This window comes from Molothrus ater, chromosome 3, assembly GCF_012460135.2.
Source record: "Molothrus ater isolate BHLD 08-10-18 breed brown headed cowbird chromosome 3, BPBGC_Mater_1.1, whole genome shotgun sequence".
NCBI classification, from domain to species: Eukaryota; Metazoa; Chordata; class Aves; order Passeriformes; family Icteridae; genus Molothrus; species Molothrus ater.
Window position 1 is genome coordinate 6,703,815 of NC_050480.2, and position 17,421 is coordinate 6,721,235.

The 17,421-nt window shown below is 37.1% G+C and overlaps 1 protein-coding gene across 10 annotated transcripts in view; it reads left to right on the plus strand.

Moving 5' to 3' along the window:
* CDC42BPA (CDC42 binding protein kinase alpha) overlaps positions 1–17,421 on the plus strand; it is a 183,360-nt gene that overhangs the window by 87,688 nt on the left and 78,251 nt on the right. For all 10 annotated transcript variants that reach the window (XM_054514444.1, XM_054514443.1, XM_036380993.2 and 7 more), the window contains 3 exons: positions 15,375–15,468; positions 16,220–16,420; positions 17,025–17,273. In XM_054514444.1, the coding sequence (XP_054370419.1) occupies positions 15,375–15,468; positions 16,220–16,420; positions 17,025–17,273 (544 nt within the window). The remainder of the gene's footprint in view (positions 1–15,374; positions 15,469–16,219; positions 16,421–17,024; positions 17,274–17,421) is intronic.

The following is a 17,421-nucleotide window of genomic DNA, read 5'->3' on the forward strand; positions in this document are numbered from 1 at the left end:
CCTCCAGGGGACCAGCAGTTTAAATGGTGAGGAGACCAGACAGAAAATAAGCATGGGGGAGAGGGAAACAAAGAAGAGGAAGATAGGAGTGACTTCTGAGAGCTTGAGGGATGGTGTGTGTGTGTTGTACTTTTGAATATTCCTAAATAATTGTTTGTTCTAGGATAGTATTCTCTGACTTTTTTTTAAAAATTGTGAATTCAGCCACAGTTTTCACTCAGTAGCTGCAGTTCAGCATTTGAATCTCTCTTTAATACAACCATGTAATTGAGGCACATCAGTCATATCCTTAAACTCTAATAAAAAAATCAGCAGTGCTGTGGCGTGTGGCGTCCTCCTATATATTCTCTCATTGTAACTTCTTGATATGAAATCTGTTGTTGCATTCAGTGATAGGACTAAAAATGAAAACGCTGGAATCACTTTCCGTAGTTGTCTCTGAGATGCAGGCTTGTGGTTCACCTGGGTGCTTCAGCAGACTTGACTCTTGCCTGAGCACCAGCTGACTCTTACCATCTTCCCCGTCTGCTGTCTACACAAGGTGCTGCTTTTCAGCATTTTCAAGGCTCAAAGCTTCTCTCTCTGACAAGCTCCTCCTTTCTGCAGTTAATGGCTGTTGTATGAACATCAAATGTAAAAAGGCATGACAGAAAAAAAAAAATGGCTGTTATTAAATAATCAACAGGCAGGCTAGGAATTTGAAGCACATCTTCTCATCCTGCTGTTCACTGTTTTCTGTCCTTTCCATTCTTGTTTATACTCTACAGCAAAGAAGGGTCAAGGAGCTGGTCTTTGTGAGGAGAAAAAATTCCCAGACTGTAACATCTTGCTTGGCATCCCATGGTCAGATGAAAGATCAGAACCTCAGTTCCTTACAGAATTCTCACTGAAATTCTCTCAGTCTGAAAACCAGACAGGGTAAAAGAACCTCTGACAAAATGAAAATCCAAACCCTCATTATATAGGCTAGAAATCTGTTATTTTGAATGTCATTTTAGTGTCAAAAAGGAAAACACCCTTTCCTGTCCCAAAACAGAAAAAATAAAAGAAAAAAACACTTTTAAGAAGTATTGGGCAGAGAGGAGTCTTCTGGAGAGTCTCCTAATTCACCCTGTGGTCCCCCTGGACATGGTCAGAAACAAACCTCTACAATTTCACATGGAATTAGCTGAACATAAACAAAAAGCTAATGCCAAATAATAGTGTACAATGTATCTTCCTTTAGCAGTCAGGGTAGGGTTTCTGACAGAAGTGACTCTCTGCCCTGCCCCTCTGCACTGAGGTTTTGGGAAGGTTGGTTGTGTTTGGATGTGCCCAGTGTGGCCACTGCTGTGTGGTGCTTTGGGGCTGCCTTCCCACCATGACTCTGAACTAAGCAACAAGGCACAATGTTTACTTCTCACTCTTTAAAAAAAGTATTTTGGGGTCCTGAGTGATTCAGCAAATAAAAACAAAAATCACATCATGACAGAGGTGAGAGGATTTTTGTTTCTTCATGTCTGCTTTCCTCGTGGATTCAGAGCCATTTATGTCCCTCTTCAGCTCCTTGCACTGCTGGGTTCTTCCACCCTGTGGGCTGTCCTCCCTCTGGAGGACTTGGTTGGGGATTTCATGAGAGGGTCATGATGTGATTCCTCACCTGGCTGTGGAATAATAGCATACAGGAAATGCTGCAGTCCTGGTGTTTGTTTCTTGTCAGCATACAGCCATGCCTGTGTACACTCCTGTAAGGAACTCACCCTTTCTTGCTACCTCCAGCAAGGCTTGGATTCAGCCTATACCAGCATTGGTCAGCTTGGTGGTTGACATGAATAATATCGTGAAATAATTTAAATTTCCAGTGAAATACAACTTCTCTTCCTTCCATTATAGGGGCACATATATAGGGGCTTTTGCTCTCCTTTTCTCTGTCCCTAAAAACAGTCACTTTGCATTTCTTGTGTTCAATAGCAGTATCTTCTGCTGTATTTAACAGCTTGTGAATAGAATTACTTCAACACAGTTTTGTTTTTTGGTTTGGTTGGTTTTTGGTTTTTTTGTTTTTTTTTTTTTTTGTGTGTGTGTGTGTGTTTTGGGGTTTTGATGTTGTTTTTGTGTTTGTTTGTTTGTTTTGGGTTTTGTTTGTTTTTTTGGGGATAACCAAGAGCTAATAAATATTATGCCGTATATTTTCAATTCAGTAAAAGACATGTTCAAGCTGAGGGGAGGCAAGAGAGATTATCCTAAATTTAGTTTTATTATTTCAGGAGTAGTAGGTTCTTTGCTCCTCACTGTTCTACTTTTTACTTACTCACTGGGAAGGAATCTTCTTTGCTATTAGCATTTAACCTCTATACTGTTAATTTAGGGCACAGTTAAGTAGAAAGCAGATTTGGAAAAGCTGTACTTTTTTCTGTTGTTTTTGTTCTTTCCCTCCACCTCCCCTTTTCTTCTTGGAGAGGGCTAGATATTCTGACAATACTGACTTCCATTAAAAAAGAGGAATCCCAGGTATCTGTGTAACTGCTGAATAAACCTTTTTTTAGGTAAAGGATGAAGAAAGCAAAGATTCCATGCAGCACATTAAAATGGCTGTGTAGTAGTGTTGTTTTCAGAAACATTCTTCTTCTGCTGGGCAGTCTTTCAAAAAATATATGAAATCTAAAGCCCTACTAGCTTGGGAGAAGAGCAGTAAAACATAGAGGATACAGCAGTGCTTCCTCACATATTGCAAGAGCTATGGCAAGTATTTGATGCAGATATTTGTTCACTTGGAGTGGCATTAGTTTTCTTCTCCTTGTAAGCTATTTTTTTTAGTCTCCAGGGTTTACTTGCAGCTTTGCATCTTATCTTTGTTCTGTTTCCCACATAACTCAGGAACAACAAACAATTCATTTAAATTTTTGTAATGTGCTTCCTATTCCTGAATATTTTATGTGTCCTTAAAATATGTTCTACTTTTTTCTGTGTTTCTCCCCCTCCCTTTAATACATTTTTAATAGTTTTTTTATTGCTGATCAAATAAATGTATGGGGGAGAGAGAAGATCAACCTCATATTAAGACTGTATATCCTTCTTTTGGAAAAACAAAAAGCATTAAGTGATCCCAGAACTCATTTCTGCACAGGCCTCCTTTTCCCTCACCTCCCATAATTCTCAGTGCATTTTTATCTGTGTATTTATTCCTGGAGGAAGATAAAAAATGGCTAAGGAAGAGTTGCTGTGGGGTGCAGTATGAACCCAGCAGGTTAGTTTGTTTCTTGATCAGTCCTGGAAATTTTCTAGTGGTTTGCAACTAATAACTTGCTTAAGCTCAGGGCACTTATAAATATCCCTGATAATTAAAATACATGTAGGTGTGCTTATACAGATATACATACAAAGATATATATAAGAATACATATTAAAAAAATTTTTAGATTGTCCAGACAGCTTCTGAGTGAACACACTTCTGTGAATTGCTTTCTTTGTATCAGCAGTGGATTTTAAAAAATTGAATATGTAAAATGTTTTTTTCACTGTTTTTATGAAAACCAGTGCATGTCCTCAGTTTATGTTTGGTTTACTCTCAGAATTTTTCAATGCCCTGAGCAGTTTCAGGGACTGTGTGTGGTTGTACAGAAAAGCAAAGAGCAGAGACTGCATATCTAAAATGAGAATCAAAAGGAAAGAAAACATTTATCTGCCTAGAACTACGTGTTAAGGTTTTTTAGCATAGGTAGTAATTTACAGTGCAACAGCTGGGCATATTCTGGATTCCTTGTTAGCCTCTTCTTGCAGGATTTCTTTGACAGATGGCACTCACAGATGGGCATAACATTCTTAAGGAGCTTACTCTTTCTACTCCCTTACCCACCAGTAACTCATGATACTATTAGAAATCTAAAAGCTTTGACATGAATTAGCCTTACTTAGCAGACTTTAATTTTTTAATCTTTAGAATATGCTGCAAGGTAGTAGTGCTTCTGGAATTCTTAATCTGTTTACTTAAGTTCTTAGAAGCCAAAATGGTATTCCAATAAAGTTGACATGGCAAAACATGGCAAATATACCATCATTTTATTGCTTTTTAAATTGTCATGATAATATTTATTCTCATCTGCTGGAGGAAAAATACAGAATGACACAAAAGAGTACAGTTTGACAACCCAGAAACAGCTCTGTCAACTGAAGTTTGCAGAGTTCAAGCCATTTGCTTGGCATTCCATTGTAACTACATTGAAATATGAAGTGAATAAACATAATATTTAAAATTGGCTGCTCAATGGAGCTTGTTTCTACCACCATCAGCTTAAACTAGTTTGGATTTTAGTATTTTAAAGTATCAACTAAGAGGGTGCCTCAAAAAAAGAGCAAACACTGCTCAGGATATTTGAATGCCCTTCTGTGATAGTTACTTGTTTGTCATGCACTTGGTGTTGTTTCTCAATATTCATGCAACTTTGGGCTTGAAGGCCATTATTCTTTCCAATGTTGACTCAAATGGCAGTTTTCCCTGATGAATGTTGTTGGTGTGGAGTTTCTGTTGAGGAATGTGAGACTATAAGCAGAGTGATCAGGTCCAAAAAAAGCATTGTGACAGCTGGGCAGGTTAGAGAGGCGAAAATAGTGAGTGCCCTCAGCCAGGTCCTCTGCTGTGTGTATTTGTAGCTTATTAGAAAAGGAGGAGAACACCAGATGGAGATAGAAACATGAACTCTGCTTTTTTGTTTTGTTTTCTAAGTGCTGTGTAAATTGAAGGTACCCAACTCTTCTTTCAGGAATCGTGCACAGCCTACTGTGGCACAGCTTCTGGTTCATGGCCTATTTTTAATTGTGTTCTTTTACTTTAGAGCCCCTTGCTAGGTGAGCAATCTGCTCCCTGCCATCCCATTTTCCCAGGGGCTCCTTCATTTCAGGTTGCTTCAGTATTTTCAGTGTAGACACAGTTAGTTACTCACATAAGGATATAATTTAAACACCTCTTTTGAATTTTCTGCCTGCAAGTAGTTGGGTTTTGAAGAACCCTCTGTAAGCAAACAACCCTAATACAAATAATTTGCTTCTGCATGTATTGAAGTGCTCTGTTCTAGGGAATGTGTATTCCTGAGAATAGTCTTTCATAATAATAAAAAAGCATGCATATAGTTACTGCAAATTTACAAAACAATTTAGCTCATGGTGAGAAAAGTAATCCGTGCCCTGGAATAAGTAGTCCAGGCAGGATAGTGCCTCGTTTACATCTTCAGCAAATTTCTTATATATTTTGCCACCCAAAAGTCTTTCTATAAACCTTGTTTTGCTCCTGGCTGTCTTAAATATATATCTGCACACACGTGTGTGTGCTGTAGGCATTCTTATGAGGAGATGAGCCTTCTCTGATAGCCAAGACTTTTTACACAGAGAAAATTGTGTGACAGAGCAGTGGTGTGGAGGGCTGCTCATGGAGTGGTGTCTGATGGCTTCAGGCCCATCTTGCCAGCCCTGATTATCTTAACATTGTCAGAGCAATGTCAGAGACTGACCTTGATTGCTGAGCATTTTGGGATAAATAGGGGCTTTCTGTTAGTCAGACTCTAGGTCAGGGAAAGGAAGCTTTTAATTTTAACAAATTTTGTAAGCCTGTTATTAAATGTCAAGATACAATCAAGATAATTTTGTGTTTTCACCTGTCATATCCCTGCAGAGAGAGTGGAGGACTTTGCTAATCTTTGTTTCATGAACTGCAATTTCCAGTGCAAAAATAGACATATTCTTAATGCTAAAAGGCTAAAGATAGTTTGTCTTGAGCCACAAGAAGTTAGAAGTTTGTAGGCTGCTACAACTGAACCTGGAGTACTTTGGTGTCACTGCATTTCAGAATTAGGTTGGAGGAGCTCTGACACAACATAACCAGAAGGTTATTAGTGAAATAAAATTAAAAAGGCAGCTTTAGTCATAATTTCAGAATCACAGGATGGGTGGGGTTGAAAGGGACCTCTTTAGGTCAGCTGATGTAACCCTCCTGCTCAGAACAAGGTTACTGAGAGCAGATTCCCAAGACCCCTTTCCCACTGGATTTTTTGAGTAGTCCTTTCAAATTAACCATAATTCTGGATTTGCTTTTATCACTGAGTGGCACAGTACCTCCAGAGTTTACAGTATTGTGCTGTGGTTATGTTACAGCTTGTTTCATGTAAGGATATTTACCTCATTTCCCAAGCATTGTCTCCTTGATTTTTACAAATTATATTCAGTTAGTAGCAATTTTTACTCATTTCCTGTGTTGATTTTTGTGATTTTCAAAACAAGTATTTGTTTTCTAAATCAGTTTTTGTTTCTGAAAAAGAAATAGTTAAAAACATTCCTGTTTTGTTTCTCTGATTTTATGTTTGCGCCTCTTTCAAAACTTCTATGCTTGTACCTCAGTCTTTTGCAGCAGGAGAGACCATCATGAATAGCTATAAAAGCTACTAAAATTACCCAAAAAGAAATGAGGTACAAGGCTTTCATAGTTTCATGCATTAAATTTTACTCAATAATACTATTCTGTTCAAGAAAAATGCATTATTAAACATTCAAATGTTCAATACTTTGTGTGCTCAGTTTTATATTTGAGTCCTTACAAGGTTTTTTTGTCTAATACCAGTAACTCTGCTACAAGTCAACCCTGAGAACCCTGAGGAAAGTTATGAACTTCTGTAATCTTGATCCACTGTGAGAGGCCTGTTAACTTGGGTTTGGGTTCTTCAGTTTGTTTTTAACAGTTCCTATGTAAATTAACTTCTGCTTTTTAATATGAACTTTTTCAAGTTTCAGAATGCATTGGACTTTCTCTTGCATGCTTGATTGTTTGTGACATGAGGAATTGGCTTTCTGATAATGTCTACCACTCTTTTATTCTTATTTCATTGGCATTTAAAATCAGGTGTAAATCAGCCTTGTAAGAAACCAAATTTGCAATGGCTATCAAATAGCACAGTGTGTTCCTGGTTTTAGTCTGTAAAGCTGACAAGACAATAGAAATAATCCCTAGGCAATCACAAGTGACTTTACCCTGACATCTCTTTAAAATGCTGCATGAGGGGCCTAACCTGCATGTGAGGGTTTTTTCCATAGATATCTGGTTCTGTCAGCTGATGAGCATTTTAGATTAAGACAGTAGCTATGGGGAGTATGTAACTGCCAAGCATTTATCCAAAAGAATTTTTCAAATCACCCCTTTTATTTATTTTTTAAAAGAAGGAAGAAAATGGACATAAGCAGCTTTTAAGAATAATTATTTTTGGTTTGCAACTGTTATGGTGTTTGAGATATCCATTACTTGGAAACAAATACATATGCACAAAGCCCACAGGGAGACATTTTTCTGAGGTAAATTAATTCTAGGATATTATAATATGATGTGGTGGAGCATATATTTATAAGCCAGTAACTACACTCTGCTCAAGTGTTCAGGAATGAATATGAGTGCCTGAACAAACTCAAGATATATATGTGTTGGCTGATGTACTCGTTCCCTGTTGCTTGTTATTATTTCCTTTATTAGCATTTGAAATTCATAAAGAACATTGGATACATAAGGTAAACACTGTGTTGTGTCCAGAATACTTGTCTGAATGGCAGAAATTAAAGACTGTAGAGCAAAGGACTGGGAGAGGACTTGGAGAGGTCAGCTAGTGCTTTCCTTGGGCTTCAAGGCAGGATCAAACTGTAGCTAAACCAGTCTGACAGACATTTGTCTAACTGGTTTTGAAAGAAAAGTGATGGAGATGGTGGCATTTCCTGAACCAATCTGTTCTACTGTCCTATTGTTATTATTATACGTTTTCTAATGTTTCATCTGAGTGTCTTTCATTGGTATTTAAATTCATTACTTTCTGTGTTACCACACAAAAAACTCAGTGTGGGTGAGTGTTCAGCTTAATCTGTTTTGCATTATATACTTCAAGTCTGTGGTGCAGATTCTTCATAGTAAAAGAAAAATGTAATGTAATTACCTTATTTTTAGTGAAAACTGAAATTATCTCTCTGTCTGGATTAGGGATTAAAAAAAGTACACTTTGGCAGAAAGTGTGGAGTGGAACTAAGTTTGGAAGTATCTGATTCTGTAGGTGCTGCACTAAATGTACTGCACAGAGTACTTGGAACCTTGAGTTTTGTAGTGTTTTTCATGTAGTTTTGTGATATTACTAAGAATAGAATTTGGTTAGGATGTCTGACAATATGAATATAAATTTATCCACACTGATCAATAAATAATGACTATATCACAGATCTAGAGCCTTTATTGTCATGGTTTGGTTGATGTTTCCAACTAATTGATGAGTGTCTGCCCATTGAATGTAATGAGATTTAGAGGAATTTCCTGCTGCTTAGAGTAGAGAGATGCTTTTAGCAGAGGTGAATTACTGGGTGTTTCTGGAACAGCACATACATAATAATTTATTATCAAGAGTTAAAGAGAAAACAAGGGAGTTTTACACTGTTAAGATACTGTTAAAGAAAAAATAATTATAAGATAAGGTTGATTATAGCATTTATTTTTTTCCCTGTAGTTGCTCCTTTTATTAAGGCTTAAATTCTGAAGTGTTCAGTCTTTGGCTATTCCTGTTGACTTCAGGGCTGTATGCAAGGCTACTGCATCTTATTTGCTTGTAAGCTTTAGTTTGCCAGCTTTACATGAAGCAGGTTTTGTTTAGTACACAAACATGCTGCAATGGTTTGGGTGCTATACAAATAATAAGGCTAAGATCAAAGTTATTTAAATCATTTTGGTTTCAATCGAAATACGCGCTTTTTGGATTTCACCCAAAAATGAAGGAGTGTCTGTTTAGGAGAAGGCACAGTAGAGTCTTGATAAGAGGCATGGTTAATGAGGTACAACATATTCCAGTTTTCTCATGCTGCTATCTTGTGCAGCCTATCTTGTTGGGATTGCTAAAGAATAACTGCCGACTGTCCAAATCTAATTTGGCTCAGTGCACGTTGGTCTTTCTGCCAGATGGAGCCTATTTCTACTTTTGCTCATCAGAATTCAGATAAACCAGAGTTGGCAGAATATGGCAATGCTGACTTTGATAAAACCCAGTCCACTGTAATGGAAAATAGAAATAACCTGCTGGACATCAACGTCCATACCTTTGACTGTGAAAAAAGACGTTCTTTGACCAGCATTCTCGATGGAAGTTCACCATTTGTTTCAGTCTGTGTATCTAAAGCAAGATGTCAGTAGAGCATCACTGAATGCCTTAATAAAATCTTCACAGGCACCAAATTTTCTCATTTCATTGGAGTGCTGCCAAAACCGAATGTCTTCGTTTTTAATTGTGGATGTAGCATTTCTTTGTGAGAGAGGTGTATGGAGGGAAAGTCTGCCTGAAACAACAGAAGGGAGTGAAATAAGCAGTTTGCCAAACTTCTGTCCTGACTAAGGATAATCCTGTGTTCTGAACGAATTTTGGATAAAAGTCCAGGCGTTCTGGCTGTGAAGTCTTGGTTGTGTTTTTTCTTAAAGTAGGTAACTTGGCAAAGGATGGCATTTCTTGTTGTAAGAGTGAATAATTATAATCATTGATGTCTGCTTTTAATCTTTTGATTTATACTTTTGGGGAATGCTCTTGCATGTACAATGAGCAAATAATGTACTGTGAAATCTTTAATTGGTAATAAGCTTTCTGCATCAGTTTCTCTGTGCCAGCAGTTACACCTGAAACTAATTTGTTTTTCTCAAATGCTGGTGTTTTAATTTGCATTGATAGCATTAAAAAATACTGTTCATGTGAATTTTTCACAGAAAAATAATTCACTTGAGCTACTCACTTTGTTCCTTGCTATTCAAAAATAGCATGTCTTGAAGCATGTGACCTGTTTAGGAAAATCAATTGATTTCCATGCTTTTCTAATGTTAGCACTAGAAATAAAAATTTGTTCTCCAGGTTATCTCTTTCTTATCTACTGGGCTCAAATAAACTTGTAGCTTAGCTATCAAATTGCTCCTTTGATTTCAGACAGGTCAATTTCTTTATTCAGGCTCAGCTCACATCGTGCATTTAGAGCAGTGTGAGTCCCTTTATTCTCATTTCAGTTCTGCTGATTTTTTAAGAGCTCAGCTCTGTATGCAAGGACAGTCCATCAGCATAAATAAAAGTCCATCAGCATCTGATATTTATTCCAAGGAGGATATGTTGGACATATTAAGAGGTTCCCATTTGCACCACCTGGCCACTTTTGTTGATCTTGAGGAGAAGGACTCACTTCTTCCTCCATTTCTGGCTGATCATTTATGTTTTGAAAGAAAAAATGATAATACAGATGAATAACTAAATCAAGTAAATTTCCATGATACAACTACCAAGAAGAGGGATCAGTAGTGATCCCTCTGTACAGCTACCAAAAGAGGGATCCCTACTGTTTACAAAATCTTTAATGCCACTAGGAATTGTATCACACAAACTTAGAAGATAAAAGCCTGTGGGTTGACCCACTGGCACAGCCTTTGGTAGTGTTTAACACAACTGCTGCTCAGTCATTCTGATACAATTGAAATAATTGTCCCTCTGTTTTTGATGCATCTTCCATTCTGTTTGTCTGGTCCCCTCCTCCATTAAGCTGCCCTTGAAACAAAATTTAAGATTCTTCTAAATCTGCTGATTCCTGATCTGTAGACCTGAGGAACTTCACATGGTCTTGAAAAGAATAGAATTGCAGTGATCCAGTGCTGCAAGGAATGACATAGGTGAACTTCAGGAACCCATATGCTTTGGAACCATAAGATGATCAGATAATTTAAGTTGTAAGGAATTTAAGAGTATTTTCTAGTGCAAATTTTAATATGCAAGACCTCACAATTCCTTAAGTTTCCTTTCGTATAAGAAATGAATCCAGGGGAAAAAATACGTCCACATGTATTAAAAATTCTTTTTTAGTTTATTTTACAGCTGGAATGTGCTATGGATTTAGCATGTCTCAGAGGGAATACTTTTTCTTGAGTCTTACTGAACGAATGAAATTCTACTCTGGCTCATTAACAGAGAAATCAAAATAAATGGCAATAATCCAGGTATCTGCTGTAGTCCTATTTCAGAATGTTGTTTATATTAACATAGTTAGTATGTAAAATGTTTGGGTTTTAATTACAGCTTAAGAAAGTAAACGATTTTAAAGAGAGGTGAGTGAAGTCATCTGGGTAAACATGCCAATCTGAAGAACAGCTCCCCACATTAAGCTAAGAAGCATTGTAAGGAAGAATTCATTAGAGATTTTTCTTTCTTTCTTTCATTAGCCTTTGCTCATTTTCAGTGCAAGTGAAGTGTTCAGTATTGGGCTGATTACTCCTCTTGCATTCTCCAAAGCTGCTGTGCAGTGTTGATTTTCTCCTACAGTCAAGGCCAACAAAGCTCAGAAAAGTAGGATTTGCTCCTGGACACTCTGTTGAAGTCAAAGTTTAAATGGACATATCTGTTTCTAGAGAAGTCTATTTGGTCCAGATTTCTAGTTCCTTTAGTGCTGTTAAATCACTCATTAAAAAAAAAATTTTTCTTTGTATATGTTGAGTTCCTGTGTTCCCTTAATTCAGTGTGGAGCATATTTAAAGAATTTGTAGTAGCTTGGCTCGTGCAGGTCCAGCTCTGGCAACCTTCACCCCTTGCACATTGAGCTTCCTCCCCCAGAAGCTGCTGTCAGAGTGGGGCTGAACTGTTGGGGACTTGCTCAGGCTCAGGGTCTCCAGTGAGCACAGTGGTGTCAGAGCAATTCAATACTTGTTCCCACTAGAAATCTGCCTCATAACATACCTTTCAAACGCTTATATTTCTTGAAAGTGAATTAGTGTTTCATATTTCAAGTGGGCTGACCTTTTGTTGCCGTGAACTAATGACAGAGTTAGTGGGGTATTTAGGCTCTACAGCCTTCTAGCCAGATGATATTAATTGCTTGACTGAGCACCATGGTTCTTGTTGAGTGATGTTTAAATGGTCTTCCCACAATCACCTGGTAATTCTTATCTACAAAGATTCAGCCCAGTGCTCTATTCACTGAGCCATATAACTTTTCATTATTTGCTTGTTAATTTTGCCAGATTTTAGGTACTTGGTCTGGAATTTTCCTTCCTTAGTGTTTGCCTGAAGCAATAAGTGTTCCTCTTTCCAGAAACAAAATCAAGAACCATGGATTGCTTTTCCTATACAGATTTTCAATTAATAAAATAATTATTACAAAACCAGTGAGAAAATCATCTGCTATGGGATGTGGAGACTTGAAATTCAGGAGGAAAGAATCCTTCTGAGTCATGGATATATTTTCATTCCTGTGCCCCCCACCTAGATATTTTCAGGTTATAATTTTTCCCTCAATATTCCAGTTGTTATGAGTTCCAAACCACTGTGTGCAGAGTTTGATCACTAAATACTTTACAGTTTTCTTCTGCTGTATTTGCACTGTTTCAGAGCTGTGATGTTGAAGGAATTTGGGGAGATGCTGATAAATAGACACTAGAGACTGTGTGCAGTGTCTCTATTACTGATAGTTCTGTTCCTTTTGGTGCCAAAGAGGATTGCCATGAAAATTGGACAGGAACTGGACATGAGGAAAGAGGATACAGTTGTCCTGTATCATGGGAATAGGAAGCCAGTGGAACAGGACTATGAGTAAATATGACTTCTGAGGACTGAAATGGGATAAAAAACAAGATTAGTTAAATTTGAACAAGCAGGGAGATGAGGACTTGGGAGTGAAGAAGGTGAGAGAGGAAGGAGGAAATAGAAAGGGAGGAAATTTGGGGTTGATAGGCTGTGAAGGACTGGACATGGCAGCTTTTGAGGTGAGTCTAGGAGAGATAGGAATAAAAATGCAATTGAGATGGAAGTAGAAGGAACCAGTCCATACAGTGAAGAAACTGGGATAAGCTGGGGAAGGTGGAGTGAATGTGAAGAGAGAATACCATATTCCCTTTAGAACAGGAGATAGATCAGCTCTGATCACTAAAGAGAGTAAACAAATGTCATTCAAAAGAAAACCTGGAACAAAACTCATCATTCTAATGCAATCTAGCTGCTGCAGGCTCAGTAAAGATGCAGGGTTTAAGACATGATTTTCTTCCCATAATCACCACCTTCACATTCTTCAGTTACATTGGCAATAATTACTCCTGTTCCTTGTTCCCCTCTGGGGCTCATAATTTTCCTTCCCTTTGCTTATAGCCTACTCTGCTCTGCAGGTACCAGCAATTCTTGTCTTTCGAACTGTCTTTTATTAATGTAGCTCAGAATTCAGAACAGTTGTTCATAGCCCATAGCTTCTGTTACAAGAGCTGAAAAGAATTTGTATTTATTAAGTTGGTCTTTTCTTTTTTCCTTGACTGTAAAAATTATTCTTATGAAGTTATTACTGAGCATTACAAATGCCACTCTGCAAGAAATTGTTGTTCCTTCAAGTGTATTCAGTGTTGTTTGCAGGTTTGGTTTTGCACAGTGTTGACAACACAATGAGATTTTTCATGTTTTCTTGCTGTTTTGTGAGATTGAATGGGAGAGGTTGGGATGATGATGATGATGATGGTTATTAATGTTATTATTATTTCTCTTGGGAATATATTAAAAGATAGAACATGGATAAATGGAGCCTCAAGGGTGACTCATGTTTTTGTTTAGCTTGAACTAGGTCCAGCTTCTAGGAGGAACTGGATTTTAGGTGCATGTTTTTGCAAAGTGTTTTAAACTGAAGTTATAATTCCAGCAGTCTCAATGGCATGTGTTTGTTTTTATTTAGAAGCGTGTTTAAGAAATGTTTTTGGTGGGTGAGTGCAAAACAAACACAACTATCTCAGTCTGGAGGCTGCAATTCTTTGGCATATTCAGTGTCAGCAAAAATCAAGTGGAAGAATGGTCTTATGAGAATGGACTTGGTTATTTTTCTGATTTACTTTCTAAAGAATTGTCTTTATGCTCACTTGCAAGTTGTGAAAGTGTGATTTCTTGCAGTTTGCTTTCTACTTTGTAAATATTTCTGAGCATTTGAAAGGTGCCTAAAGTTTGTGTTCAGCATGAGCTGCTGCCTGCTTGTCTTTGAGTAACACAAATTCAGGAAGTTCTTTTCTTCCAAACAACAAATTGTTATGATATTTATTGTCACCACGTGTGTGACTCTGTGACACCTCTATGCCATAGCTTCTACAATGTTGTTCAAGGTGTGGTTCTAATTTATTTTTTTTCTGTTGTAAATTATCAGTAAGCCTTGTCTATAACTCGACTTTTAGTTGGAGGGGAAAAAAACCCCATCAAAAAACAAAACCAACAAAAACAAAACATCAAAATCCAAACAACAAAATTTGCTCTTAGATACAATGTGAACATGTAGCTTGTGAGTATTTTGAGATTTTTCTGTAAAGCAATCAGTGACATTCATTTTTTATAAGTTGTTTGGGGAGTGAAGCAAAGTGAGGAATTAAATTTTTTTGCTGGTTTTTTTAGGAGGTTTTTTCTTATATCTTAAAAATGTTCCATGAGAAAATATTTGTAGGCCTGTATTCATACAGTCATAACTTATGTTTTGAATATAATAGATAAGGATGGTGTAAGAATCTAATAATGTCAGATATTTTTAAAATGTAGCTTGATGTGTGTTTTTAATATCTATACTTAATTGAAAAGAAATTTCAACATTTGAACCTAGTTTACAAGTTGAACAACAAATGTCCCTCTGGTAACTGAGGGCTTTTGTCCTACTCAGCTGTACATTGGGAACATACACTCTACCTGTATTTCAATAGACTTAGGAAAAGCCTGAGACAAAAAAAAAGGGCCAAGTTTACAATATGAGGAGTTTATTATATGAGGAGTTTATGATATGTTTATGATGCTGCCTGCTTAGAAGGGTAGTTCCATCTGCATCATGACCTGAGTGAGGCAGCCAGAGTGTGGCCAGGCAGAGCTGCAGTGGTGTGCACCATGGTCGTGTCAGCAGAAGCATGACAGATGTGCACAGTGAGCTGAGATGCATGTGAGAGAAGAATGTCAGTGAAGCACAGCAAATCTAAAAATGTGTTAACTATTTCAGGATTTCATTGGCCTTTGTTCTGTTGTAAAATCTAGGGGTTGTTTTCCAGCTCCAGTATAAGCACGCATCTTCCACTTGAGAGCATTTCACTAAAATTCTTCAGATGATTTTAAAATTTTATATACAAAAGCTCAGAGCAAATAAGATTCTCCTGTCTACCCTTGAGACATGAGAGGAATTTAACTACACAATTACTAAAATTAAGAAGCATTGTAGGATTTGTCTGATCTACAGCCTCATGAAATTACTCTAGTGCAAATTTCACCATATCATGAGTGACTGACAGGTTGCTGGTTTTGAATGAAAAGACTTGCAGAGTTAATGCTTGGAATACATCTCATGCAATACATTTTGTACTAATCCTGGAATTTGTTTTATTGCAGGGATATAAAACCAGATAATATCTTGATGGATATGAATGGACATATTCGATTAGCAGATTTTGGTTCTTGTCTGAAACTGATGGAAGATGGAACGGTAAATTAGAAAGAATGATACATTCCTAAATATTTTTTCTTCAGTCCATTGATAGCCACAAAATGTGTGCTAATAAAGGTAATAGGTGCCTTATGGCAAGTGAAATGGAGCTGTAAGTGGTATTGGTATATAACTGACTTTCCTGAAAATTCAACGGCAGACTGCTCGGATTTGCGGTATATTAAGAACTTCTTAGTATACAGTCAGCTCGTGAATAAATAAAGGGAAGCTGTTCTGTCAATGCCAAGTAGGTGTTTATGAACTATGAATCTCTCAGTTTTAAGCTCTGAGCTCTAATCTTTATTGAAAATGTAAGCTGTAGTATGAGCAAGATGAGATACTGAAATGGGATGATGTTCTTCTAGTCCATTTAAATTTGCACATTAAGTGTGACTAGAATGTAATTCCAGTATGTTTAATCATGTCCCAGAGGATTACAAAGTATTTGACCTAATATATGTGATTACCAAATCTATAATTGCTTACTGGCTCTAGTCCTGACAATTCACAGTTCTGTCCTTTATCTGTTTTTAAATATTGATAATAGTTTAGCAAAAGTATATTATTAGGCTGCCTATTAATGCAGTTGGATGCTTAAGTATTTCTTTATGAATTTAGAAGCTTTTGCTTGTGTTTAGTTGTTCGTGTTATGACAAGAATGCTGGACTAGGTTTATATATACATGGGCATAGTACCACAGTGTCTGTAATGATGAAAGTTGGTTTTAATCCTGAAAATGTAACTTCTCCAGGTCCAATCTTCAGTGGCAGTTGGAACACCAGACTACATCTCTCCAGAAATCTTGCAGGCCATGGAAGATGGAAAAGGGAAGTATGGGCCCGAGTGTGACTGGTGGTCCCTGGGCGTTTGCATGTATGAAATGCTTTATGGAGAAACGCCCTTTTATGCTGAGTCCTTGGTGGAGACCTATGGGAAAATAATGAACCACAAAGTTAGTGCACTTTCTGTCTGTCTCTAAGCTAATTTTTAATAATGGGGTAACTTGAGCGCGTATTTAAAAATAAGTTTTTATGTACTAATTATGTTAAGTGTTGATAAATGTGCAAATGAACAAAATGTGTAAATGAACAAAAAATATGTTTCCATGTAGCAAGTTAATGCTTATGGATTGCAGATGACTTTGCTTTGGAATAAGGCTAAAACTTAAAATCTGGGCTTGGAAACATAGATGTTAGTTCACTCTGTGGAGTCTGTCTTGGCTACATTGCATCAATCTTGTTGTGTTTCTTTTTTCTGGTGAGCCCATTCCTTGGCTTATGCAGAAGATTCTAAAATGTTCTTCCACATGGGGCTAGCTGTAAAATTCAACAGCTGTAGTGTAAGAGAAATTTAAATAAAGGAGAAAAAGTAGAAGACAAAATATCTTAATAGTTTCTATCCTTAGCAGAAATCTTTTCCTTGAAACCTTAGCGCATGTATTTCACAGCTGAAGTGTTTGCACAATTCTTTTTCTAGTTAATGATTTTCAGTAAGAAGGTAAATTTTTCCAACTTTTTCTTGGTAATAAACTATTTCCTCCTATTTTAATCTTTAAGGAGAGGTTTCAGTTTCCTGCTCAAGTGACAGATGTCTCTGAAAGTGCAAAGGACCTCATCCGAAGGCTCATTTGTAGCAGAGAGCATCGACTTGGACAAAATGGAATAGAAGACTTTAAGAACCATCCATTTTTTGCTGGGATTGACTGGGACAACATTAGGAACTGTGAGGCACCTTACATCCCAGAAGTCAGCAGCCCTACTGATACATCAAATTTTGATGTGGATGATGATTGCTTAAAAAACTCTGTAAGTATACAATTAACATTTTGATGAATCAGCCTTTGTGGTATACTTTGTAACAAAATGTATGGAAAAGGCAGTTTATTTCACTGTGTTCTGCATAAATAACATTTAGGTGCTGCTTTGAAGTACTGAGAGGGGAATACTTCCATAG